General features: G+C 53.4%; 1 protein-coding gene across 10 annotated transcripts in view; it reads left to right on the top strand.

Annotated features, from left to right (window-relative positions):
- The window catches only part of IGSF9B (immunoglobulin superfamily member 9B), a 56,289-nt gene that overhangs the window by 5,310 nt on the left and 24,388 nt on the right, over positions 1-26,591 (top strand). For 3 of the 10 annotated variants that reach the window (XM_032358270.1, XM_032358277.1, XM_032358278.1), the window contains exons 1-15: positions 3,998-4,903; positions 6,134-6,331; positions 8,163-8,309; positions 13,504-13,655; positions 13,930-14,047; positions 15,410-15,551; positions 15,898-16,043; positions 18,625-18,767; positions 19,085-19,225; positions 19,309-19,425; positions 19,703-19,853; positions 20,956-21,079; positions 23,446-23,621; positions 24,658-24,884; positions 25,765-25,849. In XM_032358270.1, coding sequence (XP_032214161.1) covers positions 4,681-4,903; positions 6,134-6,331; positions 8,163-8,309; positions 13,504-13,655; positions 13,930-14,047; positions 15,410-15,551; positions 15,898-16,043; positions 18,625-18,767; positions 19,085-19,225; positions 19,309-19,425; positions 19,703-19,853; positions 20,956-21,079; positions 23,446-23,621; positions 24,658-24,884; positions 25,765-25,849 — 2,290 coding nt within the window. In that variant the 5' untranslated portion in view covers positions 3,998-4,680. Of the gene's footprint in view, positions 1-3,994; positions 4,904-6,133; positions 6,332-8,162; positions 8,310-13,503; positions 13,656-13,929; positions 14,048-15,409; positions 15,552-15,897; positions 16,044-18,624; positions 18,768-19,084; positions 19,226-19,308; positions 19,426-19,702; positions 19,854-20,955; positions 21,080-23,445; positions 23,622-24,657; positions 24,885-25,764; positions 25,850-26,591 lie in introns of those variants that run through there. The other 7 variants (XM_032358274.1, XM_032358275.1, XM_032358272.1 and 4 more) reach the window with 6 other exon arrangements.

Raw genomic sequence — 26,591 nt, 5'->3', positions numbered from 1 at the left:
CTGAGGAGAGGAGGGTGCCTGGTGCAGGCAGAGCCCACAGTGCCCTCACCTGTCTGGGCCTGCCTGCCTGCTGGCTCTGGAGTACACGCGTGCACTTGGCCATGCGTGAGTGTGCAGGGTGCAAGCCTCCACCGCGTGGTGGGGTGTGGGGGTGGGGTGTGGCTCTGCCTTTCTGCCGAGGAGCCATTAAAGGAGCAGAGCGGAGGTTGAATTACTGACTGCTTCCTGTCAGTGGCTCATGGGGAAAAGGCTCTTGGAAATACAATCTAGCTGAGAGCAAATTAAGGTTGCTAATAGCATCGCTGCCTCGTGGGCTGCTGAGGGGAGCCCAGCCAAGAGGGTTAGGAAGGAGAGGCACCCACAGGAGGAAGGAGGCCTGCAATTCCTGCCCCTCCCTCCCCAGTGCCTTGCTCTTTGAAAGATGGGAAGCTTTCCTGGTTAGGGCCCATCTGGGCTCACCTGAACTCCAATTTCCCACCCTGAGAGGTTTGATGGGGAGTGGGACCCAAAAGGGCTGTGAGGACACTGATGGGGAGACCATGGAAGGACTTTTCTGAGAGCCTGCCTAGGCTGAATATGGGGGCCCTTGCTGGAGGCAGAATGATGGCCAGATGACCGCTAGTTCACCTGCCTTCTGGAAGGAACAAGGACATGGCCAGATGTTTTGGTCCTGTGTCCATCACACACTTGTAGTGTTCGTTGCTCTGGGCAGTAGGGAGTCTGTCCTCTGCCTTCCTCAGGCCATCCCTCTGGGTGTGTACTGCTGTGGGAGGCTCCCTGGAAGCCTGAGTCCCGGGCTTCCTGGAATCTCCTGGAGCCTCCTGGCTTGTTGGGGAGGAGCGATTGGGGGACTATTGGGGGCTGTGCCTTTTTTGGACTCAGCAGGGATTATTTTTAGGCTGGCAGATGGAGGTGGCGGTGGCTGTCGCTGGTATTATTAGACAACAGGCCTGTGGTTTGGGAGTCTGGTGCCCAGAGGAGGAGGGGGAGGGGGATGAGGAGGAGGAGGGGGCGGAGGAGTGGGACCTAGAGGAGGAGGGGGCGGAGGAAGGGGCGGAGGAGGGGGAGGAGGAGGAGGAGGAACTAGAACAGGAGGCTGCAGTAAGGACTTGTGCTCATGAATCATGGAGGCTGCTGCTCACCCCGAGGTTTTCCCTTACCACAGCCACTACCAGACCTAGCCAGAGACTGCAGAGTGATGCTGAGCCCAGAACCAGCCAGAGAGCACCAGCTGCGTCCCACAGCAGGTCCACTGTATCTTCCTTCTCTGGTGGAGGACTGAGCAGAGTGTGCCGTGGGGAGGGACTGCCCTCTGACTCAGGGAGGAGAGGGGCAGGGCGCTGTGTCTGGAGTGCAGTGCTGGAGAGGCCTTAGTGCCTGGGCCTGTGGTCCGGCAGGATGGTATCCCTGAATGTGGGCATAAAGGGGACATGGCAGCTGGACCCTGACTCCCCCACCTGTCCCCGAGTGACTGCTGAGCCAGGTAGCCTCCCAGTTTGCTCATTTGTGAAGATGAGCTGGTAGTAGTTCTGTCAGGTGGGCATTGTGAGTATTACGGGAAATTTGTGTTACGTGCCCGCCCGGCCCCGAGCCTGGTATGTGGTAGCTGTTTAGGGGAGGTTGGGTTGCCTGACAGCCAAAGCTCTTCCTCCACAGGATCTTAGACCTTCTCAGGCATTTAGAGTGTTTCTCATTCTCAGGTGCCCTTCCTCCTGCAGCCCTGCCCTGGTGGAAGAGCCCTAGGCTGTGAGTGTCAGGCACACTGATCCGTGCCAGGGCCTGGATCTTCATGGTTCTATGCCCACGAGGGATCCAATGGCAGCCTGAACTTGGCTGCCCACCGGGCACCACCTGGCATAGAGAGCAGGGGATTTGTACCCTATGGGCTTCCCAAAAGGTCAGCCAGACAGCAGGGGCTACCTCGTTCTTTGCTCTCCTGCTTTCTCTTCCCTATCCTGGTAAAACAAATCCAGAGTGGGTTGGGCAGAGCCCCAAAATGCAGATTTGCTCTGCTCAGGGGACTGCTGTTTCTTGCCTCCTCTAAAACGGGTATGCAGAATCCAGGGCACCTCAGGCCTCCTGCCGCCCTCACCCCTGCAGATGCCGCCCTCACCCCTGCAGATGCCGCCCTCACCCCTGCAGATGCCGGTTTCCTCTTTGAGGTTGGAGCCTCATCTCTAGGGACTGCTGTAGGCTTCTTTGGTGGGGAAGGGGCCTGGGGGTGTCAGCCCTCTCGCAGCCCGTCCTCACCCAGGTCACTATCAGTCCTTCCCTTCCCCTCCTCCCTCCCCCTCTCCCTTCCTCTCTCCCTCCCTCCTTCTTGCTCCCTTCAGAACTGGTGGGCAGTTACTCCAGTCAGTCCTGCTGGGGAGAAGTCCACTTGCTCCCTGAAGGAATCCCCTCCATTCTGCCCCCTTCCTGGTTCTGGGGTCCTTTGAAGGCCTGTGTCTCTGTGTCCCCTGTGCCCCAGAGTTCTCTCTCCTGCCCTGGGCTGGGTTCTGCCTGTGTCCAGTTTGCACTGTACTCATCCCTGCCTCTCTCTCCTTCCTTTCTTGAGTCTTTCACTCCTCGATTTGGGTTTGGTGTCCTCCTGGGTCAGAGTTTATCTCTGCTCCACCAAGCCCCTCTTCCCTTTTTACTGCCTGCTTGTTTACTTTTTCTTTCTTGCTTTGAGCTTTTCTGGGGAATGTGTTTTATTAGACATGCTTTGGCTCAGAAAAGATCAGGCTTAGGAAGAAGTGCTTGTAGGTGACGAGTGTGTGTGCGTGTGTGTTGAAGAACTGAGGAAGCTGATGAATATTTTAGGATTCAGGGGCACCTAGATGGCTCAGTCAGTGAAGCATCTGCCTTTGACTGAGGTCTTGGTCTTGGGTCCTGGGATGGAGCCCTGGGATCAGCAGGGAGCTTCTTCCTCTCCCTCTGCTGCTCCTGCTTGTGGTCTCACTCTTGCTCTTTCTCTCTCTTGAATAAATATAATCTTAAAACACAATATTTTAGGGTTCCGAAAACCAGGAGGTTTGGACCGAGAGGGGCTCTCACCCCTCTACTTTCTTCTTAGGAAACACCCTCTCTTTTTGCCTTGGTTAGAATCTTTGTGATGCAGTCCCCTCTTCTGTTGCCTGTCCTTGGTTGAAAGGGTCCTTACACAGAGGAGGGGTGGGGTTGACTGGCTCAAGAGGGCCGACCTTGGGTTGGGTGCTCAGTCCTGAGCCCAGGGGCCAGCTAGGGGGTGGGGGTGGAAACCTGGAGCCAACACCAGTGCTGGGGGAGGTGTGAAAGAGGCTGCCTCATTGCCATGCGGTGAGAATGAGGCAGCACTGAGCAGCAGGCATTGTAGGGACCCATTTCAAAGCCGACCCACCTCCTGGCATTGCCCCCCAGAGCCCTGAACCCCGGGAGCTGGGGAGCTACAGAGTCAAGCTTTGCTGCTGAAGGTGGGCAGCTGCCTGCTCAGCAGTGCTGGCCTTTTCCTCACAGCTTCTTCCTCTTGCCTTGGGCTTTGGGGTGCTATAGCCCCTGGGGAAGAAGCTCCCTGCTGTGGACAGCCTGTCTCCCCCATGCTTCCCCCACACCCAGTAACCAGGCCCTGGAATAACTCCTTCCTCTTCCCTAGGCTCCTGTATTTCACCTCCTGGAAATTCTGCGTGACACACATTCACATATGCATGCACACAGTCACATACACACATATACATACTCACACATGCACATATACATTCTGCCACATACACACTCATCCTTGTCCTTTTGCTAAGAGCTACACATATGCACATATTACACTCATACACACTCATACATCCTTTCACCAAGAGCTACTCGCATGCACACAGACTCTCACATGCATACACACGTTGCTCCCCCTGCTCGCTCATGGTGCCCGCTGTTTGCCCATTCTGAGTCCAGGATCAGCCTTTGTGCTCCTGGAGGCTGGGAGGCAGGCTCTGTCCCTCTCTAGGTACCCCTGGGGTTATGGGGGAGGGGCCAGCTGCAGCTGAGCTCTCTCCTTGCTTTCCCTGAGGGGTTGGAATTCAGACCTAGCCTGAAGCAAGGTTGGGGGTGGGGGAATTGGGAAACCTGCTGGGGCCTCAGGCAGGTGAGTGCAACACTCTGCTCTGCTCCAAAAATACTCTGTGATCTTAGCTCTTTCTCTAGAAAACAGTGATGTCACCAGTAGCCAATCAGCTTCTAGAAGAGCTTGCCTCCTCCTCCTTCCGCAACTTAGGGAGGAGAGGGAAAGGGGGATGGGAGGGAGAGAAGGAGAGACACAGAGATGAACAGACAGCATGTAGGCAGACATGGAGAGAAATGCAAACACAGAAACGTAAGCACACAGAGGTCCCTCCACACAGGCATGCTGGCAAAACCCCTTCTCGGTGCATAGGCAAGGGAAATCCACATATTTCCCCCAGTGCACACACACAGACACACATACTGATAGAGACAAGAAAACTGAGAAAGACTGACAAGTGGAAGCATTCACATAGAGTGAGAGCTAAAGAGGAAAAGACAGAGACAGAGACTGGAAGAGAGACAGAGTGGCGCAGAGAGACATGGAAAAGGAGTAGGAGAGCGACTTCTGTCTCAGAGCCAGAGAGACACAGGAGGAATCAGAGAGACAGACACGTAGAAGGAGCCAGAGATGCAGGGGCATGAAGGAAAAGAGAGAGATGAGAGAAGGAGATGGGCGGGAGCACACAGGGGTCCGAGATGCAGTCAGAGTCAGATGCAGAGGCACCACAACAGATAGGCAGACAGACAGGGATAGAAGGACAGGCAGGTGCTATTCTTCCGGGCATATTTTCTGTGGTGGGAGGACCCTTCAGCTCTTGGCTTTGCGCCTCTAGTAGAGCAGCTGCTGTCCTTGGTGCTGCCTGGAGGGGCCCAGCAGGGACTGGGAAGGGAGGTGAGTTTGGATGGGGAGAGCTGTGGTCTAGTCCGGAGTTGTGTTGGGTAGTGTGAGGGAACGCTGAGAGAGAGGCTTCTCCAGGCTGTCCCTTTCACTGGGAAACAAGCTGGACAAGGTGACTTTGTGGGCATGGAGTCCTTGTGTGGGAGGGAACAGTTTCAGGCTGAAGGTGGGGATGGCACGCCTCCTGTAGGGGCTCAGGAGGAGGCTGCCAGGCTAGAGAAGCCCTGCCTGGGTTAATCTGTCCTCTGTGTCCTCCAGCTTGGGGGTGGGGGTGGGGGTGAGTCTCTCTCCATGTTGCCCTCCCGATGCCAAGAGGATGGGTGCACCCTATCCAGCTGTATGTTTTATCTCTGCCAAAGGTGGGATGATTTCCCCTTAGCTGGCTGAGCTCAGCAGTCCCAAGGGCCCCGCTCTGTCCCAACATCCTGCTATCCTAGTGGTGATGTCTGGGGTTTAAAAATTGGAGGGCTAGAGGCCCCTCCTGCTCCCCTTTCTGCAGCAGGTGCAGTGGGGCAAGAGAGGAGGGGCCTGGAGAGGCCAGTCAGGCCTGTGGGGTTTTCCCTCCGGTGTTGCCATGAGCAGCCTCTGCTCAGCTTGTTAGGGATTCCCCTGCTCCTGTATGGAGTACTCTTGTTTTGTGCTGCGAACATCAGGCTGAGCTGGGGGTGGGGCGTAGGAGGAGGCTGGCTCTGCGGTTCCTACCAGGCTCTGGTAGGAAGCATCCAGTACAGGAAGAGATTCCATATTTATACTCTCGGCTACAGCAGGCCCCTGTAGCCCAGGCTGTGGGTCTCCACAACGAAGTGGAGACCCCCTCCACTATCTCAGTAGCTAGACCTCTTAGAACTGAGGGCGGGGGCGGGGCTGTGCAGTGGGGGATGATATGGTTACGGCTGTGCTCTTTGGGATTTGGGGAGGGAAGATTTGGCTTGCAGGACTGGAAAGAACTGCTTCCTTCTCTTCCCCCTTTCTTCCCCACCTCAGGTTCATGGATTCCTGGGGCCCCCAGGGCTGTGGAGATATGAGTAGGGAGGGGGGAGAAAGGGGTTCAGGGTGCACTGTGGACCCTCTGGGGAGTGACTGAGTTCCTTTTCAGGAGGATGGCTGGGTGGCCAGCTGCCCTTGGGAATGGGAGTGGATGGGCAGAGGGCTCCCTCTTGGGCTGCTGGGTCAGGATCTCCTTGTCACCTCCCTTTGTGCATCCCGACTTTGCTGACCCACTAGCTGCCCACGGCCTACGAGAGGAGCCCGAGTTTGTGACCGCAAGAGCCGGTGAGAGTGTGGTCCTGCGATGCGACGTGATTCATCCGGTGACGGGACAGCCCCCGCCCTATGTCGTGGAGTGGTTCAAGTTTGGGGTGCCCATCCCTATCTTCATCAAGTTTGGCTACTATCCACCTCATGTGGACCCTGAGTATGCAGGTAAGGTCTAGGCTGCAGGGGCTCCCCTGCCCCACCCTACCATCTCTTCTCCCGGTTTTAACACAGCTGGCCTTCTCTCTCAGTGGTCATGATCACTGTTCCTCCTGCCTATTTCTCTGTTGCCACTTATCTTTTTACAACTGGTCTGTTATCTGTGCTGCACAGTCTCTGCCTCTTTCCTTCCATCCTTCGGACTTCGGGAGGTTTTAATTAAGTGGTGGGGAGGAGAGGGACGAGGTGATGCAGACACAAAGATCACAGCACAGTTAGGGATGTGCAGGGACAGGAGCAGTGGTAAGGACAGGGAAGCCTACAGAGCCCACCATGGGACAGTAGGGCTGTGCTGAAGGGCAGCTCTGTGCAGGAAGAAGCTGAGTCAGAGCCCTGCTGCCCTTGGCCAGGCATGCTGGCTGCAGCTGTGGAGTTTGCTGTGTCTGCCTTGGCCCACTCCCTGCCTCTGGCTCTGAAGTTGGGGCCTCATCCCATCCCTGAGCGGAAGCAAACATTGGGGGCTAGTTCGTGCCATAGCGGTGGGCACCTGCTTTCTGCCTCCTCTGCCATGCCAGCCTCCCTCCTCAGGGCATCCTGGGTGTCTTGCTCTGCAGTTGCTCCTGCCAGCAGGGGCCTCGCTCTGAGTCACTGCCAGTGCCTGACCACCAGCCTGCCTGGCTGGAGGAAGAAGAGTGTGGGGTGTGTATGTGTGTGAGTGTGCTTATGTAAACGTGAGTGTGAGCATGTGTGTGTGTGTGCATGAATGCATGTGTGTGCTGGGATTTTCAAAGGAAGGCAGGAAGCTGGCAGACCTTGCTTTTATCTTTACTTCTGGCTCCTGAGGTCTGAATTGCATTTCTCCCAGAAAGTTCCATTTCTCTCTCTCTCCCTCTTGGACCTCTTATTCTCTTTTTGGTTGCGGTTGGTTTTGACATTCTGGTCTTTAGGCAGATTGCCAGTATTGAGACAGGATGAAAAAAGAGACTGTGGTGACATTGGAGTGAGGGGTGAGCTAAGGTGCTGGGTGAGGGAGGGGCAGGCCCTGAGGGCTGCTCCTCATCCTGGACTCCCATTCCGCTTGGCTCCTGTTGCATGTCTTACCTTACATCACCATGAATGAGACAAATATGGCTTCCTAATGGGGGAAGAGGATGGCGTTCAGGAGAGTAGCTGGCGGGGGGAGGGGCTTTGCTCTGCTTGCCAGTCCTATCCTCATTCTCCGGCTTATGGGCCCTAGTGTCTCAGCTCTTGGGGACAATGGGCTCTGGCTAGATGAGCAGTCTGTCCGGCCTGGGCAGCAGGACTGGGAGGGGACCCCACCACTCTGGTCCCTGCGTGCCCTCCCTCTGCTTTATCATAGGAAAGCCTGGCAGACAGGTGCAGGGGGTGAGGACCCAGCAGGGAGAGGGATGTCACGCAACCTGAAATGAGGTTCAGGAGTCTGCTCTGGGGTCCCTTACCTCACCCTCTTCTGTTTGTACCTTTGTTCCCTCTCTTGCTTCCTCCCACCCTCTTTCGTCCCTCATGCCTTTCCTTTGTCCCAAGAGATCTGTAGCAGGACAGGAGTATTCCAAGGGACTGAAGCTCTTCCCAGTGCCAAACCCAGAGTTACAGCTACAGCTGGGTGGGGCCAGCTGAGGCTGGGAGAATGGCTCCATGGCTGGGCTGTGCACCTTTCCCTTTGCCACCTGCTGCCTGGGGTTGGTGCCGGCTGTTACTTTGGGGCCATGCCATGGGAAATGGTCCGAAGGTTACAATGGGTCCTCTGCCTTTGGTGGGTGTTGTGCTGCTCACCCCACCCTGACGGCCTCCTGGGCTTTTGCCCACTGTCTTCCTGCAGGCCGGGCAAGCCTTCATGATAAAGCATCCTTACGGCTGGAACAGGTCCGCTCTGAGGACCAGGGCTGGTACGAGTGCAAAGTGCTCATGCTGGACCAGCAGTATGACACCTTTCACAACGGCAGCTGGGTCCATCTCACCATCAACGGTGCGTATGGGGCTCACTCCTGGGGACGGGTGGGTGGGGAGCCACCTGGAAGGCTACACCCCAAGGACCTGCTTTGGGGAAAGCCTCTTTCCTGACTACCGTATCCCTGCTCCAAATCTCTGCTGCAAAGAGGAGTCAGCAGGGCTGGGCCCCATTGAGTTAGCAGTTCCCACCTCTTGCTTCTCCCTCAGTTGTCTCCCTAGAGCTTCTGGGGTCAGTGGAGGTACATGGGAGGTGCAGCCCCTCAGGCATGAGGCAGGGTTTGCTGCGGGTGTTGGCATCAGAGCTCCTTACAGGGAGGTCAGAATCTGGTTCTTGAAACCAGGAGGGTTAAGGCTTTGTGGAGGCCAAATTTGTATCTGCTGGCTCCATTTCTCAGCCTTGGGAAGACCCTGCTAGCCCAGGAAATGCCTTCCCACTCTAGTGGGATTCCTGGAGTTCCACCATGACAGTTTTCCTTTTGAGATGAATATTTTGGTTCCTTGTTAAATATGTTCATTTGAGTGACATGCAGTGAGGGTCTGTTGTGTGCCTCTTCCACACTGGTGATGGGAAAACAGTGGTGACGAAGCCCAGACACAGTCCCTGCTTGTACTGGGTTTACTGTCCCAGTAATGTAAGGAAATGTAAGGATCCTGTGAAGAGTAACCGTTTTAATGGCTATCAGGTGTTGATAGCTCACATGAAGTGAATTGGCACTGTATGTTGATGCTTTTCAAGTGTTTGCAGAGGCCTCAGGCGAGCTGGCCCAGTTCCCAGTGCTGGTGAAGGCTGCAGTCTGGTTCTGAGGCTGTGACCACATCAGGCACTGGACCTTCTGTGTGTCCCCAGATGGAGAGTCTCTTTTGTGTCCCTGGGAGTCCGTACTTGGGAGGAGATACTCTGGAGGAGCCAGAAGAAGCTGGAACCATGGAGAAAAATCTGGAGAAGTGGCATATATGCTTTGGATGTGCCACACACAGCTTGGGTCCTTATGGTTGTGATGTCTGTGACTATAGATGCTGTGGGTGGGAGAGAGAAATTGATGTCATTCCTGGCTTGGAAGCTTCTGATGGTATCGATCTGCTCTGAAGAACAACTCTGTCTGCCCTGTCTTGTGGGGTTGGATTATTCCTCCCATAGGAGTCAGGCCATGTTCCATGGCTTGAGAACCTCTCCAGGGTCCTGAAAGAACAGACTATTTTAGCCAGGGCACTGGTCTGTTAGCCATGGCAGTCCTAGAACAGTGTTGGTCCAGACTGCCCAACCCGTTCAATGCAGTTGGCTCCCGTCAGTTAGTCCCAAGAGACTGGAGGCTTATTTTAAGTCTCCGGTGGGCTGTCCCCACCACACAGTCAGCTTTTGAGTCACCTCCTTTTGATGCCAGCTGTTGTGTGTGCCGAGAATGAAAACTCATCTTAATATTAGCCCAAGCAAAACATAATTAGGAAGGTAAATCGGCTGCTAAAAGCTTCACTGACTGAACACTGAGCCAAGAGTCCCCACGTTGGTTTCTGTCTCTCTAACACCCTTCCAAAGCTGGGCTGAAATCTGGACCTCCTTTTCTTTTCACGTTATCCTCGCAGTGTCCATTCGGCGACCTGAGACATCAGGTGCTCAGTAGGTGCTCACATGACAGCAAAGTAGAATTTAGTTAAAAATTGTGTGTTCTGTTATGTCCCTGCATGCATGAGTGGGAGTTGATTCTTTGAGAACTCCTAATTGCTCAGAGTGGAATGAGCACGGGACAAGACCCTGAGAAGGTTTGGTTTATTTCACGAACTCACTGCATTCATTTCATGAATCCAATAGCTGTAGGATCCCAAGTAAGTCTCTGAGCATCAGCTTCCGGTGCCTGTTTGCGGAGGTGTTGTGAGGATCAGATGAAATGCTGTGTGAGAAAGCATCTTGCACAGTGTCTGGAACATTAATTACATGTGGGTCAGCTGCTGGCCAGCCTCTTTCTCAGGAGAGAAAGAAGATGAAATCAGATGAGCATGTAGTGGCAGGGAGGCAGGAGCACGGGAAGGTCCTCAGACTGGAAGATGCAGAGGACTGTGGTAGTTGGAAAGTAGTTGTCAATTCACAACACATCTGGAATCCTGGCTTTTAGTATTTACATGAGTAACGTGTATACCCTGGGCTTGGAGATCAGACTGGAGTGCTCCTTGTAAATCTTGTAAATAAAGAGAAGTAACACACATACACAAACACATCTTGAATGTTTTCTCTGTGGCAGGCTCTGAGGATACAGCAGTGGGCCCAGCCCAGACCTAGCTCTTAAGGAGACTTTCAGAGGCAGCAAGTCCAGGGACAATTGCAATATGGGCTTTGGGAGAACAAAGGAGGGAGAGCTTCTCTGAGGGAATGACTCCTGTGCAGACATGTGACTAGGGAGTTAGCCAGGCGCAGGGGTGAGAGGTACAGAAGGGTAGTCCAGGCAGAGGGAACAGCATGCCTGGAAGCCCAGAGAAATGAGAGTCAGTGCAGTCAGGGAGGGCAGGCAGGTCGTTCATAGGGAAGTGTTGGGCAGAATAGCTAAGAATGCTCCCCTCTCTGCCCCAGGCTTCAGAACCAGAGCTTACCATAGAATACTTGGCCCTTACCAAGAAACCTACCTCCCAAATGGGGAGAACAGAACAGACACCTTTCAAGGTGAGAGAGCTCTCCCTTTATTTCCCCCCCTCCTTTTACCCCGAGTTCTGGGGTACCTTCCAGCATAAATATTTCCATTATGGAAGGAAAGAGTCTGGATCGCCAACATTCCATTGCTTCCAAACTAGAATGTTTAGTGTCAGGCATTTTCTGACAGAGATCACCTTTGGAAAATGAAAGGCCAGGGAAAATTAGAATTACAAATGGTCTCATTCCCCTTCTGTGTTTTCCTGAAGACCAGTTGGGTGGAAACAAACCCAATTATTCCTTTATCACGTATAAAAGACCCAAAAAGCCCAAGCCAAGTCTTGATTTAGATTAGTGAATTACTTGGAGGAGAGGCCAGCCTGTTTCTAACCTGCACTATTAATTATAGGGCACTTGTAAAAAAGAATTAAGCCTGGAAATGCAGCTGGCAAGCTAACACCTAATTCTGTAAATAATCGAGAGTCAAACCATTATTTTCCTGAAAACTCGAGATTGTTCAAAGTACTTTCCTGATTAGCACCTAAATAATAAAGTAATTATGTAATTAGTAATTAATTTGTCACTTCAGGACGTAATTTAATTTATTATCTTTTCTTTTAAGCTTGACACCAGAGGTAATAGAGTCTGAGGCTGCATTAGCTCTATTTCAAGGGGCAGACTTGGCAAGAGGGGCTCTGTTGGAGATGAGCACACATTCCATTTCAGAAGTTGGGATTTCAGAATCTCCGTATAAGGATTTGGAATGGTTTTTGCCATCATTTTTATTGTATTAGATGTTGGATGAGGATTGCCATGCTTGCAGGTGTCCATTGTGTATTTTTCGTGTGTGATGGAGTGTGCTTCTTAATTCACTCAGTATATCCAGTTCCCCTTGTATGCCCAAACTAGGCAAAGGGTGTTGGAAATGATTGAAGAAAGCAGTCTTGTCATGATCTTGCTCCTGGGAAGTTTCGTGTGTTTGAATTTGTGTTGGTTTGTAGGTGTGTGTATGTGTGTATATTAAGTTCATTCATCTATTCAACATATGTTTGTTGTGTGCTCTGTTACATGCCAGGAACTGGGAGAAAAGCTGGGCATGCAGTGGGATTTACAGAAAAGATCTTTGTTCTCAGGGAAAGTCAGTGATCGCTGCTTTAAAGAAAATAAAGCAGTCCAAGGGGGTAGAGAGTACCGGAAGTGCTATCTTAGATGGGTTGACCACTTACGGCAGAGGTGGCATTTTAGCAAAATTTTGCATGAACCAAAGGAGTGAGGTCTGGGTACAGAGAGGATGGCAAATGCAAAGGCCCTGAGGTTGGACGTTCTTGGCATATTCAAGGAAGACAAAGATGGCCAGTGGGCCTAGAGCACAGTGAAGGAGGTATGTGGTAGCAGACGAGGTTGGCAGACTGTCGGGGAGGCAGGACCAAATACTGAAGCTCTTTGACTGGTTCTCAGGGCAGCACTGTCTGGAGAGGTGACATCCATCTCAAAGCTTCTCATGGATGCCTCAGAGGTTTCCAGGGAGATGATAATGATAAGAGTAATGACAAAATAACCAGCATTTCACATGTATTTACATTACAAGATCCCTTTCACAAACTATCTTACTTACTCCTCACCTCAGTCCTGGAGGGGGGCAGATTTAGGTAAAACTCAGAGAGGCCGAGGGTTACCCAACAAGTGACAGGCTAGCACTTTAACTTGGTCTTGACCTTTGGGTACCTTAAGATGAGCTAAAAATGTCCTGCCCCAGCCTGGCATTGTGAACCCCAGGGCTGGTGTTCAACCATGGGGCCCCTCCTTGTCACTTCAAAAGCACTGATAGTCCAACGGGTTAAGATTGACCTGATTGCCTATGCAAGCAGCTCAGACTAATGAGGCTGAGTCTCTTAACAGCTGATTATCCAAACAGGATGGGATTTTAGTCAAAACTCCAATCAATGCAAGTCGTGATGTGGGGATAACCTGGCATAATCAGAAGAGCATTGAGAAGGGAGTAGCCTGCAGAGTGGGCTGTCTTTCTGCCTGGACGCAAGAAAGGGTGGAAGGTTTTCTTTGCAGAATCTGGAAACGTAAGATTCCTTGTAACCATGGCCTGTGGTCTATGTTAGGCCTAGATGACGCTCAGATAGAAGACATCCTGGAAATGGGGGGGCCTGGCTGGGCTGAGGTTAAGGAAATAGGCGTATCAGGGATGATCTTGAGGTGAAAGAGGATCACAGAACTGTTCGGAGCTGTTGGCAAGGGTGTGCAGGCCGTGAGAAAGCTGTCTTGTTGATTGCTCTGTCCTTAGAGCTAAGCGTAGTAGCCTCGTAATAGATGCTCAGCAAACATTTGTTTCTTGGGAATTAGCCAAGTACAGCAGGAGAAGTTTAGAATTTGCACCCAGCCGGGCTGACTTTGAACTTCAGGTCTCTCCTCCCCCGGTCAGACTCATGGGCAGATGATTTTGCCCATCTCCCTCTTCCTTCATTTATCCCAGCACTTCGCAGAGGGTTATCTATGAACACAGCGGATGTGGTGCCTGGTGTGTGTGGGTGCTGTACGTGGGGCAGCAGGCTGGCTAACCCCACCCTGGGTCTCTCTGCAGCTCCTCCCACCTTTACAGAAACACCCCCCCAATACATTGAGGCCAAGGAAGGTGGCAGTGTTACCATGACCTGCACAGCTTTTGGAAACCCCAAGCCCATTGTCACCTGGCTTAAGGAGGGGACACTCCTAGGTGCTAGTGGGAAATACCAGGTAGGTGTGGTTCTCCTTTGGGGCTGCTGTACTTCTTCCTCCTTGCTTACCCTTCCTTTGCCTCCTCCCTCTCCACGGCAGCCTCCCACTTCACGTGACTGGTAACACTCTGCACAGCACACAGCCTGGCTGGTGTCTGGTTGGAGGGAGATGGAACACGAAGTGCCTGGCTCCATATCCCCCTAATGCATGAGCCCTAGGTCCATCTACACCTGGGGGTGGTGCTGGTGGGACCCCAGGGTGGGTGCTGAGCTCTGTCTCTCCTTGGCTCCAGGTGAGTGATGGCAGCCTGACAGTGACATCGGTCAGTAGGGAGGACAGAGGTGCCTACACCTGTCGTGCATACAGCATCCAGGGAGAGGCTGTCCATACCACTCATCTGCTTGTCCAAGGTAAGAGCAGTTTCTCTCCTCTTCATGCCCTGGACCTTTTGCAGGGACTTCCAGCCCATCTGAGCTGTAGAGGGGTTTGCCCTAGGCATGGCTGGCCCAGCTGGGGTGGCTGGGGAGATGGACAGCCTATGAGTAGTGGGGTCGGGCTCCTCCTGAGTATTGTGTGGCTCACAGCCAGAGCCCCCATGGTGGCCTGCTATGGCCATCACCTGGGATGGTGGGAGGCACTATGTTGAGTGGGTTTTGGGTTTCTCTTTCTGTCCACATGGTGTCCTGCCATGCCTCCATCTTCCCCAGGGGAGGGGACCTCTCTCAGGTTCCCACCCCATTAGTGATGGCATCAATAAATAACGACAGGAACTCAGTCCAAACCTCAGACGTTTAAACAACACAGAGGGCATTTGGCAGAGCCAGGGTCTGCCTGGTCAGTCCTGGGAAATGCCGGTCCACCCTGCCTAGGGCCCCAGCGTGCCCCAGAGGGGGCAGCATCTGGGAGGTGGGGTCTCTTTGTGCTTTTATGCTGAGCCCGGCCACCCTTTTGCCTCCCACCCACTGCCTGCCGGAGGAAGAGCGAGGGCTGGGGGTGGCTGTCTAGGCTGCCGGGGCTGCTAAGACACATGTTCTTTCTGCCTTCTTCTGACTTGGAGTGTTGAGTGGCAGTGTGGGTCAGAGGTCCCTCTGCAGCTTGGAGAAGAGCTGCCTTCTCAGGAGAGAGCCAGGTGGTAGCTGTGGACTGTCCGGAAAGCCAGCTCAAGGGAGGGCTGGGATTTCACCTGCTGTTGGCTCTGCTTGCCCCCTGGCTCTTCGCTCCACATCTGCCCTCCTGACCTCTGGCAGATAAGCAGCACAAGCCTCTTAGCTCCTTCAGAGGCCAGATGACTCCTTGCTCTGGATTGAAAAGATGGCCTTTGTCCCTGTTGCATGTGCCCTGCTTCTGTTCTGCTGGAGAGAGGGATGGGCAGGAAGGGATGTGTGTGTGTGTGTGTTAGGGAGGTTAGATAGCTGGCTTGGGGTGCCAGGATTTACCGAGGCTGTGTGCATGGAGGCGAGGGGCACACATACACCGAAAAAGGTGTCTGCAGCTGGTTCAAGGGGCTGGGGCACGCTGTGACCACATCCCAGGACCTTTTGCATCTTGGACCTGTAAGGAGAGTAAGACCTGAGCACAGCAGCAGCTAGAAAGATATCTAGGACAGCTGCCCAGCATATGCTGTTCCTCTTGGGCCAGTGCTGCCCTCCAGCTCCCTCCCAGAGTTCTGGGCACACCTTCCTGAGTCATCTCAGAACTTCCTGGGAGGACCCCGAGCTGTTGCTCTCTCCTCCTGCACCAGGTAAGGTCATGTTTATTTCCTCTTTCCCCAGGGCCTCCCTTCATAGTTTCCCCTCCTGAGAACATCACTGTCAACATATCCCAGGATGCTCTGCTCACCTGCCGGGCAGAGGCATATCCCGGCAACCTCACCTACACCTGGTATTGGCAGGATGAAAACGTCTACTTCCAGAAGTAAGTATGCTGCCCCCCCCCCCATCCCCGCTCCTGGAGCAGGGGGAGCAGTGGTGGTCCTCATCCACCAGGCCTCCCAGGTGCAAGGCCTTTGAGCAGGGGCTGCCATGGGCTGCCCTTGGGCTGTGGGAGCTTACAGAGAGGTGATCCAGTCTGTCCCAGGTGCAAGGCCAGTGTCTGCACAGAGCGGCCTTGAAAGGGACCAGGAATGTGAGGAAGTGCTGGCTCTTCTCGCCTTATTGGCAGGGTGAGGGGACTCCTTGCTGCCTTGCTGTGCTGGCTCTTGGAAGACCTTCTCCCCTCCATGCCAACCCCTACCCTTCCTTGTCTTCTTGTTTGTTTGCAGCGACCTGAAGTTGAGAGTGCGGATCTTGATTGATGGGACCCTGATCATCTTCCGAGTGAAGCCTGAGGATGCGGGGAAGTACACCTGCGTCCCTAGCAACAGCCTGGGGCGCTCCCCCTCTGCCTCAGCATACTTAACTGTGCAGTGTGAGTAGGGGTGAGGGAGAGCCACACATGGTGGGGGTTCCAGAAGAGACAGGCCTCATTAGCTGGACTGGATGCTGGAGGACAGCAGGAGACCGAGGGTCATTTGAGGGAACGTGGGCAGAGGAATGACAGGAAGCAGGAATAGCCCAACAGGAGGGCGAGACCTGGACTGGTCAACTGAGGTGAAACTAGCACTTGCTGGGCATCTTTTTTTGGGCCAGGCATTGCTACACGTGTTGGCTGATTTGTTCCATCAGCCAAGTTGGTTTGGATTCAAGGATGGGCAGACCTGAGTAATTGTCCTTGCAGTCAGTGCTAGCCAGTACCTCTCTCTGGACCGTGAGCAAGATGTCTCTGGTGCCTTTTTTCCCTCAGGTATATGAGGGAGGTGACACCGACACAGGGTTAGATTTCTTGTCAGCTCTCCGCCTTCCCCCACTGTGGATAGGTGTGTGAGGTGAAGGGGACAGGACCCTCTTCTGGGGTGACTTGATCTAGTTCTGCCAACACCTGGCTCCCTCCTGGCTTTCTCCTTGCTCTTCTCTAGGGCTGCCAGAGATCCACACGGATGAGCTGCTCCTCATGCCAGCACAATCGAGGGCTTTTGTGCAAGCACAATAATTCAGTTTGCTAATCTTGAATCCGTCAGCGTAGTCAATGCTTTCCCACCCCCTGGCAAGCTGATCATTGTGAGAAAGGGAGAGAAGTATGAGTAATGAGGATTAATTTCTTCCGTTTGGTTTGTGGATGGCCCTGTCACTCAGACAACAAAGACGCTGGGGTGTTACTGGAGGTGACAGGCTCTCCATCACTGGAGCGCTGGTGTGGGAGAGCCGCTCACCCCCAGGGGCGTGCAGCAGCAGGGGGACAAGGAGGACAGGCTGGAGATGGCTGGATCAGCATTTGAGGTGAGAACAAGCAGAAGAACAGTTGGTGACCCCAGGAGGTGGGGCTGGTCTCTGAGGCCATTCTGCAGCTCTGGGTGTTTGCACTTGTCTCCTGTCGAATGGGTGCCGGGGTGACGGAGCCTGGCTGGACCTTTGAGCCCCGCTCAGCTGCTAACCTCACGTTCTCATTGTTTTCTTCTCGATGCAGTAATTTTACCGGTGGGGACAAAGGCAACATTTCACCATTTCCATGGTCGTCAACCTAAAAAGGCTTTCAGCACACTACATTAGGAATTCTCAAGTTTTTAAGGGCTATGAGGCCCAAAAAAAGTGATGTGATGTGACCCAGGACATCAGGCCTGTCCCAAACAGACCTGCAGGGGGAAAAAGCCAGTCAGGAAGCTATTTGAATAGGACTTGCTGGATGTGAAAGGGCCGGGGGAAGGGAAGAGTCCGCTTGTAGTAGCATCTTGTCTGGCTATGTCACTTGGGCAAGAAGGTGGCAGTGGCAGAGGGAGAAAGCCAACAGGGGTGGTCTTTAGAAGAATGATGAATCTAACCAGGAGGAAGCCCCCCATCGGCGAAGCCCTGGGCCATTTTTCGGTCAAGAGGGGTATGTGGTTTCCCTGTCTGTCCCCGGTGCCCTCACCCACTCCTGCTTGTCCTTTTTTACCTCCTTCTTGCCTTCAAAGAGAATCCAGGGGGTGAGATTTTCAGGTGGGTGAGACAAGGATCTTTATTTCTGCTAAAAAGCAGTGTTCAGAGTATTTCCCATTCATAAACCCTTTGAAAATCTTGGAGGAAAAAAAAAAAACTCTACATACAAAAGTAGGAAGCTATGTCTAAATATATAACTCGGCCTGGTATTTATGTAATGCTGTTCTCTGAAGAGCTCCAAATGCTTAAAAGATACCAGCTCATTCATCCTCACTGCCTCACTGGAAGTTCTGGATCTTTCTCCTTGGTAGTCCTCGGAGAGAATGGGACGAATCGAAAGGTTATGAGTCACTCACATCACAAGATGTGCTGCTCTTGCTTCTCTCCTGAGAACCTTTCATCTGTTCTGTGGCCAAGGTTGAGTCTGCATTCCAGCTGCACAGAGGGGAAACTGAGGCTCGGTGGGGGGGGGGTGGAGCTGGGCAACTAGCACAATGGAGAGGAGAGAAAAGAACCACCGGTGGTCATGCCTCTGAACACCTCATGCATAGAACTGACGTTCCTCTTTTGGCTTAGGATGTGGACCGAGTGCTGCTTGGCGTCCAAGAGAGATTTGGGATAAGGAGCCATTGGTGGAGGGTGTGGTCAAGCGTTGACTTCAAGTTTGGAGTCTAGGGGCTGGAGATACAGACATCAAGAGTCCTTGTTCTGCTTGTTCTGCCATTCATCCCATGTGTAGAAGCATTTGAGGAGTGTTATGGATCCGAGCAGGCTTTGGGGTGGCCTGATGTGGCCTCTGGGGTTTGTCCGTCTTGTTCCTCATGGCGATCCCGGCACCTGGCACTATTGTGAGCACCATGGACACATGCAGAGTTTACTGAATGGGTGGGTGGGTGTGAAGGGCAGTTCCTTGGAGATAGGGTATCTATATGAGACCCTGAGGGTGTGTGAGGGGTCTTGGCCCCCTGCCAAGATTTCTCACTCCTCGACTTCCCTCATGCCTTTCTTCTCTCTCACCCCACACGAACCCTGTGCAGACCCAGCCCGTGTCCTCAACATGCCCCCTGTCATCTACGTGCCCGTGGGAATTCACGGCTATATCCGATGCCCTGTGGATGCAGAGCCGCCGGCCACCGTGGTCAAGTGGAACAAGGATGGCCGCCCCCTGCAGGTTGAGAAGGTGCTAGAGGGATGCATGTGGGGTCACAGTGAAATACACTCTCTTGCCACTGAGATGCTGCCTCTGAGGGTTTGGTTCCCTGCCAGGACCCCTCCGCTCTCCACCAGAAAACTCTGGGAAAGCAGAGCTGCTTCCGGTGGGGGGTCTGCAGTCTGGTGCAGCTTCTGCCATTCTCCCAGGACACGTAGACAGCCCCTGCCCTAGACTGGCTGGTGCTTTGCCCAGGCCTGCCAACTGAGGTCTGGCCTGGTGGAGGCCAGGACCGAGCTTCTGCCCCCTGACCGTTGCTCCCTGCTCTGCTGTCTGTGCTCCGGCAGAACCTGGGTTGGACCTTGATGGAGGATGGCTCCATTCGGATTGAGGAGGCCACAGAGGAGGCTCTTGGCACTTACACCTGTGTGCCTTACAACACCTTGGGGACCATGGGCCAGTCTGCTCCCGCACGGCTTGTCCTGAAGGTGAGGCCTGGGGCTGAGAGAGGCCCCTGTGGGAGTGGTCACCCAAAACCCTCGACTTCATGGCTTTGCTGTGGTCTCCCTAGGATCCCCCGTATTTTACGGTGCTACCAGGCTGGGAATATAGGCAGGAGGCTGGCCGGGAGCTGCTCATTCCCTGCGCTGCTGCAGGGGACCCTTTCCCTGTCATCACGTGGAGAAAGGTACCTCTGGGTTCTGGAGCTCCTGGGAAGTGTGGCGGATGGGCAAGACCTGTGGTGGCTCTGTTCTAACAGAGCCAGGTGCTGAGTAGCAGGGTTGACTTCTAGAGTGATGGGCCCTCTGGAGGAGGGGCGGTGGGGCTGCAGGCCTAGTGCTCGGGTTCTGTTCTCCTGTTCTTGGCCTTCTGATGTGTTGGTGGCTTCTCTTCTTCCCTGTCGACCTGGTTCCTCCTTTGCCATCCCGCTCCCACCTTCCTCTTTGCCCCCTTTTTTGGCCAAGGTAGGGAAGCCCAGCAGAAGCAAGCACAATGCCCTGCCCAGCGGGAGTCTCCAGTTCCGAGCCCTGAGTAAGGAGGACCACGGGGAGTGGGAGTGCATCGCCACCAACGTGGTCACCAGCATCACTGCCAGTACCCACCTGACCGTCATCGGTACGGGGGCTGTGGGCAGGAGGGCTGTGGTCTGGGTGCTGGGCACTGTCCACCCTTTCTGGGCATCTTTCCTGAATCAGCCCACCCCTGAGCCCGGAGCCTGCCCTGTGTAGCCCTAGCCCTCTGTAACACCCTGCCTAAGGGAAGGTGACATGGGGCCTGTCCCGGGGAGGTCTTTTTCTGGCAGAATGTCCCCAGCAACACTGCCACTCAGAAATGGGGCAGGTGTGTGGGCAGGAGCAACTGCTCAGAGGTTTGTGTCTAGGGCCTAGAAGGGGAGCTGGAAGAACGGAATGAGGGGGATCCGGGAGGGGACCTGTGCGCTGAGCTCCATAGGCTGGGCCTGGCATGGAGGTTCCTGGCGTTCCCATTTCCTGGGATGCCAAGCATTATGATTCCACTTCTTCTGCCTGAGGTGTGTGTCCCTATGACCTCAGCTTGGACCATTGTAGCCTGCCTCTCTGGGGACTGACAGCCAGTTGTAACAGTGACCAACACTTTTCAGCGTTTACCACCAGTTTTAGGCTTTATACCAAGTGGTGCCCCATCATTTATAACCTATGAGGTGAGAACTGGTAAGTCCCCAGTGTACATCCATTTGAAACGAAGGCTGGCGTGGATCGCACACCTCTCCGAGCATCGCTGATGTGCTGGATCCAGGACTCGAACCCAAGTTGAAGTTCTTAACAGTTGTGTTGTGCTGCCTCTCACTTTGATGTTTGGGAGAAATATGGCTATCTCATGAGGCCAGAGAACTTTACAGGACAGGGGCTTTTTGGCTTTGCCTGTGACCTTCAGGGAGAGTGTCTCTGTGTTTGCCAGGGGAGCACAGGACTTTGGCCTGGGGTGACAAAGGTTCTGGATTCCCTTTGGCCATATTCCTGATGCTCACGCCATGTCTTGCTAGAAGGACTGGACGGCACAGGGGGACGGGTTTCCTTCTACAGCCCGACCGCGCAGGGCGTCTGCTCCTCCGAGCATCCCTCGCCCCTGAGCACTGCACTTGGGGCACTGCATTTTGCTACTGCGCAGTGCCACTGTGGGTGCCCAGCTCCCTGGGCCCAGTTCATTTCAGTCTGAGAGGACTTCACTTGGTCTCCAGGCACCAGCCCCCATGCCCCGGGCAGTGTCCGGGTCCAGGTCTCCATGACAACTGCCAACGTGTCCTGGGAGCCAGGCTATGATGGAGGATTCGAGCAGACATTCTCAGTTTGGTACGGACCTCTGTGAGTCACCCCCGCATGCTTTGCTCTCTGCTTCTCCCTCCCCCCAACCCCCGACTTCAGTCAGTCCCTAGGGTGGGTGGACGTTATGAGAAGGATATGGTTCTTCGCCTGCTAGACCTCCAGGCAGCGAGGTGTGTTGACTCAGTGACTAGGTCTTGTGGGGGAGGGGTGTATGTGTCTGAGGGATTTGGGGCGTTCTGCATTCCCAACCTGGAAGGTTTGGGATGCCAGTTTAGGTTGTTGTCTGAAGCGACCATCGCCCTCTGCAACTCTTCCTCAGCTTATCTCACGACCCCTTTTTGTGTCCTTCGTTCATGCTGCTTTTAGGTCCCTCTGTCCTCTGGAGTCTGAAGAGACTCCTAGACTTCAAGGTCATTGTGAAACAGCTCAGCCAGAAGTGTAGAATCTAATTTTTATTGTCACTTCCCCAGTGGTTCTGGGGAAGACACTGCTTTGAAGTGGTGTCTGCCGTCTGGCCTTGTCTTCAGCGTTTCCATTTTCTGTAGGACCCTGTGTCTCTAGTATGTTTCTATCTCTGCTGTTAATTTGGCCAGATGTAGTGATTTGAGATCTTTGCCTGAGCCTTAGGGTAGGTGAGGGATCTCAAAGATGCATAAATCAGGCTGAGGTCAGGAGGCACAGAAAAGGTAGAGAGAGGAACCATAGCTGACCTCCTTCTCATTCCCCAAGGATTTCTCTTCCCACATATTCCTATCCTGAGCCAGGAACTGGCCACCTGCAGCGTGGGACATCCTTGAGCAGGAAGGATGAGTCCTCCCACTTCCTCCTTTTCAGACCTGCCTCATCTGGGTGTGTATTCCCAGTCAGGCTCAACCAGAGCCTGGGAAGGAGGAAACATCCCTGCAGAGGGCGACTGGTGGAAATTCAGGGGGAACCCTTGGTATGCTTCTCAAAAGCAAGGGAGTTTGAAAGGCAGCTGCCCTCTTTCCCGTCATGGTGATTTGGTGGCTAGGTCCTGAATACATGAGGGGTTTTGAGTTCTGGAGAGACACACTGCATCTGGATGGTGAGCATGCGGAGCTCTCTGAGTTGCAACCAGAACATCCTCCGACGCTTATCTCTGGTCCTCCAGAGGTGGGGAGCGGTGGCGGCCTGGGGGAAGGGGGTGCTCCTGACAACCCTGCCAGGGGACCACTGCAAGAATCTTGGTGCTGCCGGGTGGCTGTGTGTTCAGGGAAGTGCATTTGGCATGGCCAAGCCAACTTCGGGGATGTCCGAGTGGCAGGTCTGGGCCTAGACCGGGGTCTCCCTCACTGCTTGCGGTCCTGCTCCACGCTGCTGCTCATCTGCACCGCTTTATTACACTTTGCTCACTTGCTTTGGTACCCGGGGCTGGGTTGGGGGTACGGGTGGTTGTGAAGTTTGGGGAGGTCTCCTTCCCTCTCATTTTGATTGCCTGACTCTCCCAATACTGACTCAGACATTTGGCACCAGCTTCTTTCTTGCTGTGCTTTCTGCTGCCTTGGCTCAAACTTCTGAGCATTCATGGTAGTGAGCCTTTAAACAGAGAGGGAACCCGGTGGGCGGGCGTCCGCTAAGTTACAGCTTGAGCTCAGGGCTGCGAGCAGAAAGCTGCCCAGGGTCTCAGTCTCCTAGGCTGATGTCTCCTCCCTGTGGTGATGCCGGGGCACTGCACCTATAGATCCCGGCCTCAGTGCCTGCGGAGAGTTAGGTGGGCAGTATAGAACAAGGCCTAACCTTCATTCCTAGTTTCAGGGTTCTCCACGCACAGTGTGACCTTCCCCTTGATGTGAGTTCTAACCATTGAGACCTTAAGGACTGTGGTCCTCACTGGGGAAGCCCCTGGTTATTTTTGTCATCTACCCTAGACTTCCTCAGAAGACTCAAAGCTGGTTGGACAGAGTGAGCCCTCTGGGTTACTTGACATCCCATTTTTGGCTGTCCTGGAGAGGGTGTGCAGCTGAGGTCACCTGGGTTCTTTCCCCATAGGGTCTGCCATTGCTGAGTTGCTCATCCTCACCTTCCCATGATGGTACCTGCCTTGTTCCGTGTGTCCTGACTCTCTCAAGGCAGAGCTGCTCTCAGGGTTGTGACCAGGGTGAGATTCTCCCAGAATGCACTTGGTGGTTTGACCAGAATCTTGGGCGTCACTTCTACCTAAGGGTTCCTCTTAGCAGAGGAGGTATCAGCAGCGGCTGGCAATGTGGCACAGCCGAAGTTGGGTAGGTCATCCCACCTTGGTCATTACCTCTTTCTGTCCTAAAACCTGGGAAGGCCAGGTCTGCCCACTGCCACCTCCTTGAGGACCTTGCATGTACTCTTGTGTCTCCAGTGTAACCCACCCCACCCCCTTGTCCCCGATCCTCTCTCTTTCTTTTGGCCAGGATGAAGCGGGCACAGTTTGGGCCCCATGACTGGCTGTCTTTGCCAGTGCCGCCGGGACCCAACTGGTTGCTAGTGGACACCCTGGAGCCTGAGACAGCATACCAGTTCAGCGTCCTGGCCCAGAACAAGCTGGGAACGAGCGCCTTCAGTGAGGTGGTCACTGTGAACACTTTAGGTGAGGGCCCCGGGCCGGGATGTCTTGAGGATATTGCCTGGAGGAGCTGGGTAAGGATGGTAATGGTGGTGATGGTCCTAGCAGCTAACCTTACTGATTACTTTGTGCCTGACACCTTCCTATGTGCTTTACATAATCACGTCATTTGCTCTCCCAGGAAGGATTTGTCATACTGTTCTGTGGGGTTTGCCTGGACCGTAGTGCCTTGTCCCACATCAGAGCACTTTTGGACAGATTGCTGTTAAGGAAGAGGCTCAGCATTTATCCTTCCTTGTTAAGCCACATGTTTGTATCTTCCTGTGGCTTCACAGGGCAGCCTGGAAATCCTTCTTCCTTCTGTGCTCTTACCAATTCTTTCCTCTGGCCCTTGGCCTCATTTGGTGGCCGGTGTGTGGCCAGTTCTCCCCGTTGAATCTCCTAGTCATTGCCACCTCTTCCTTCCTGGGCCCAGTGGCTCGCTCCATCCCACCTCGAGAGCAGCTCGAGCAGTGGACAAGTGGCACCCCTCTAGCCTGTTCCTGGATCCTTTACTGCCAACAAGGGGTGCAGCAGTGTTGGGATGTTTACCCCTACTCTGGAACTTTCCTCCCTGGCCCTGTTTTCCCACCTGGGCCAAGAAGGCAATTGAGAGTAGACTGAGCTAGGGGAAGGCATTCCTACTTCTTTAGAAGTAGACACATATTGTAGTATCTTCTTAAGATACTATCTTATCTAAAAGACTACATTTAATTCTTCCATCTTCCTCCCATGATTCCCCTTTGTTAGCTTTTTTTTTCCCCCCCTTTCCTTTTGAAGAACTCCGTTCCCTCATCTATTTTTTTAGAAGTGCTCAGAAAGTAGGATCATGTGGGCCACTTCCCTTGGGTGAGGAGGGCTCTTTTATGTGACAGTCTTGTCCCTGAAATGAGTCATGCATGGGAATGTGATACGTTCTGAGGGGCACGTGCTGAGCCAGAAGACAGCATGTAGAGAGTTGAGGGAGCAGGGACCTCAGCACCACCATGTCCCTTCTCTCTCTCTTCCCTCTGTGCTGTAGCATTCCCTATCACAACTCCAGAACCCCTGGTGCTGGTTACCCCACCAAGGTGCCTCACAGCCAATCGGACCCAGCAGGGTGTGCTCCTGTCTTGGCTCCCCCCTGCCAATCACAGCTTTCCCATTGACCGCTACATCATGGAATACCGTGTCGGGGAACACTGGGAGACGTTAGATGGTGCCATCCCAGGCACTGATGGAGAGTTCTTTGCCAAGGATCTGTCACAGGTGAGGTGCCTAGGTTTCCCTGCTGCTATTCCCAAATCTTGAAAGTGACATGACTCTCTGGAGTCACCAGAAGCTTTGAGTGACCCGTGTCAGGTGTATGAGACGCAGCCATGTACTGCCGCCCCACACCAATTTCTTTATTCTCAGATCTGCTACCAAGATCTGGGATCTTCAGGTCATGGCAGCCAAGGTCCCACAGACTCAGGACCAGTGTGTGGCAACATGGGCTTTTATTGCTGTGAGGGCTTTTCCACATAAGCCGAGGCCAGGCAGGGCTGCTGAGGAGCCCTGAATATGTCACTAGACAGTCACCTTAGCTAGCAGTCTAACTTGGGCTGGGCAAAGAATTTTCCAGAAGGGTAGTCTTTTAGCTTTGTCCAGGGAAGCACCCCTGCCTTAACAATTCAGAGTCCCTAGAGGAAGAGACATTATTATTTTTTTTTTTTCTTAGCAGACCCCCTTTAAACTTTGATCTCTCTCTAGCTGGAGAGAGGAAGCAGATTATTTCCTGGATATGGACAATCTCATCTGTCTTTCTGTCTTCCTTCCCTGGACACTCATTTAGTGGTAGAATTGGCTCATGGGGCCTCCTGAGAACCCATGTGTGCGTCTCTTTCCAACTCTGCTTTCAGTAACTTATAGTTGTAGATTGAAATCTGCCATGTTGGGAGTATTTTTACCATGGAAATTGGCAAATGCTACAGATTGGGGCTTTTTTTTTTTTAAACTGAGAGCTGTTGTTCATCGCTTCCAGTAGGCCACTGCCTTGGGTACACTGTAACATAAGAGATTGTTGCAGGGTGGGTAGGGGAGGGTCAGCAGTGGGTCATTCGCTGTCTCAGGTCCCTAGGCTGACAGGGTCTTGTCCTGGGGGCTGTAGGACACCTGGTACGAATTCCGGGTTCTGGCCGTCATGCAGGATCTGATCAGCGAACCCAGTAACATCGCCGGCATCTCCAGCACAGGTACTCGAAGGGGCGGGGGGGGGTTCTCTTACAACTGTAGGGTGTCTCCAGCACAGGTACTTGGGGGGAGGTTCTTTTGCAACTGTAGGATGTCTCCAGCACAGGTACTTTGGAGGGGGCAGTTCTTGTACAGCTGTAGGGAGTCTCCAGCACAGGTACTTGGTGGAAAGAGGTTCTCTTATAGCTATAGGGTGTCTCCAGCACTGGTACTTGGGGGGGGTTCCTTAAAACTATAGGGAGTCTCCAGCTTAGGTAAGGAGGAGGTTCTTTTACAGCTGTAGGGCATCTCCAGCACAGGTACTTTGAGGGGGGAGGTTCTCTTACAGTTCTAGGACATAAGAGCCATGTGGATGCCCTTTGGGAGAGAGCTAATATGGGGAGGGAGGCTGAAATGGAAACAACTGAGAGCTCTGGTGGAGACTGAGTCTCGTCATTTCTCAAGGCCCTCCAACCCATCCTTCTTCTCCCTTGATGGACAGGATTTCTCCAACTATAGAGCTGTATTTATGACACTTTCTGTAAGATAGCCACAGGAAGAAATATAGCTAATCTTGTCATGATAGTAGTCATGAAGAACTTGATTTAAGTTCTTTTGTTATGAAATCCCTGTTTCCTCTAGTGCTATCCTCTGTAATGGACTGGGGCGGTGAATTGGAGAGACAACAGGTCAGCACATATTTGTTGAAGGCCTATTATAAGACTGCTTTATAATTATGGTGGTTTTATTTGGAAAATTGCTGTT

This window comes from Mustela erminea, chromosome 9 (genome assembly GCF_009829155.1).
Source record: "Mustela erminea isolate mMusErm1 chromosome 9, mMusErm1.Pri, whole genome shotgun sequence".
Taxonomy (NCBI): domain Eukaryota; kingdom Metazoa; phylum Chordata; class Mammalia; order Carnivora; family Mustelidae; genus Mustela; species Mustela erminea.
This window is presented reverse-complemented; position numbering and strand designations above follow the sequence as displayed.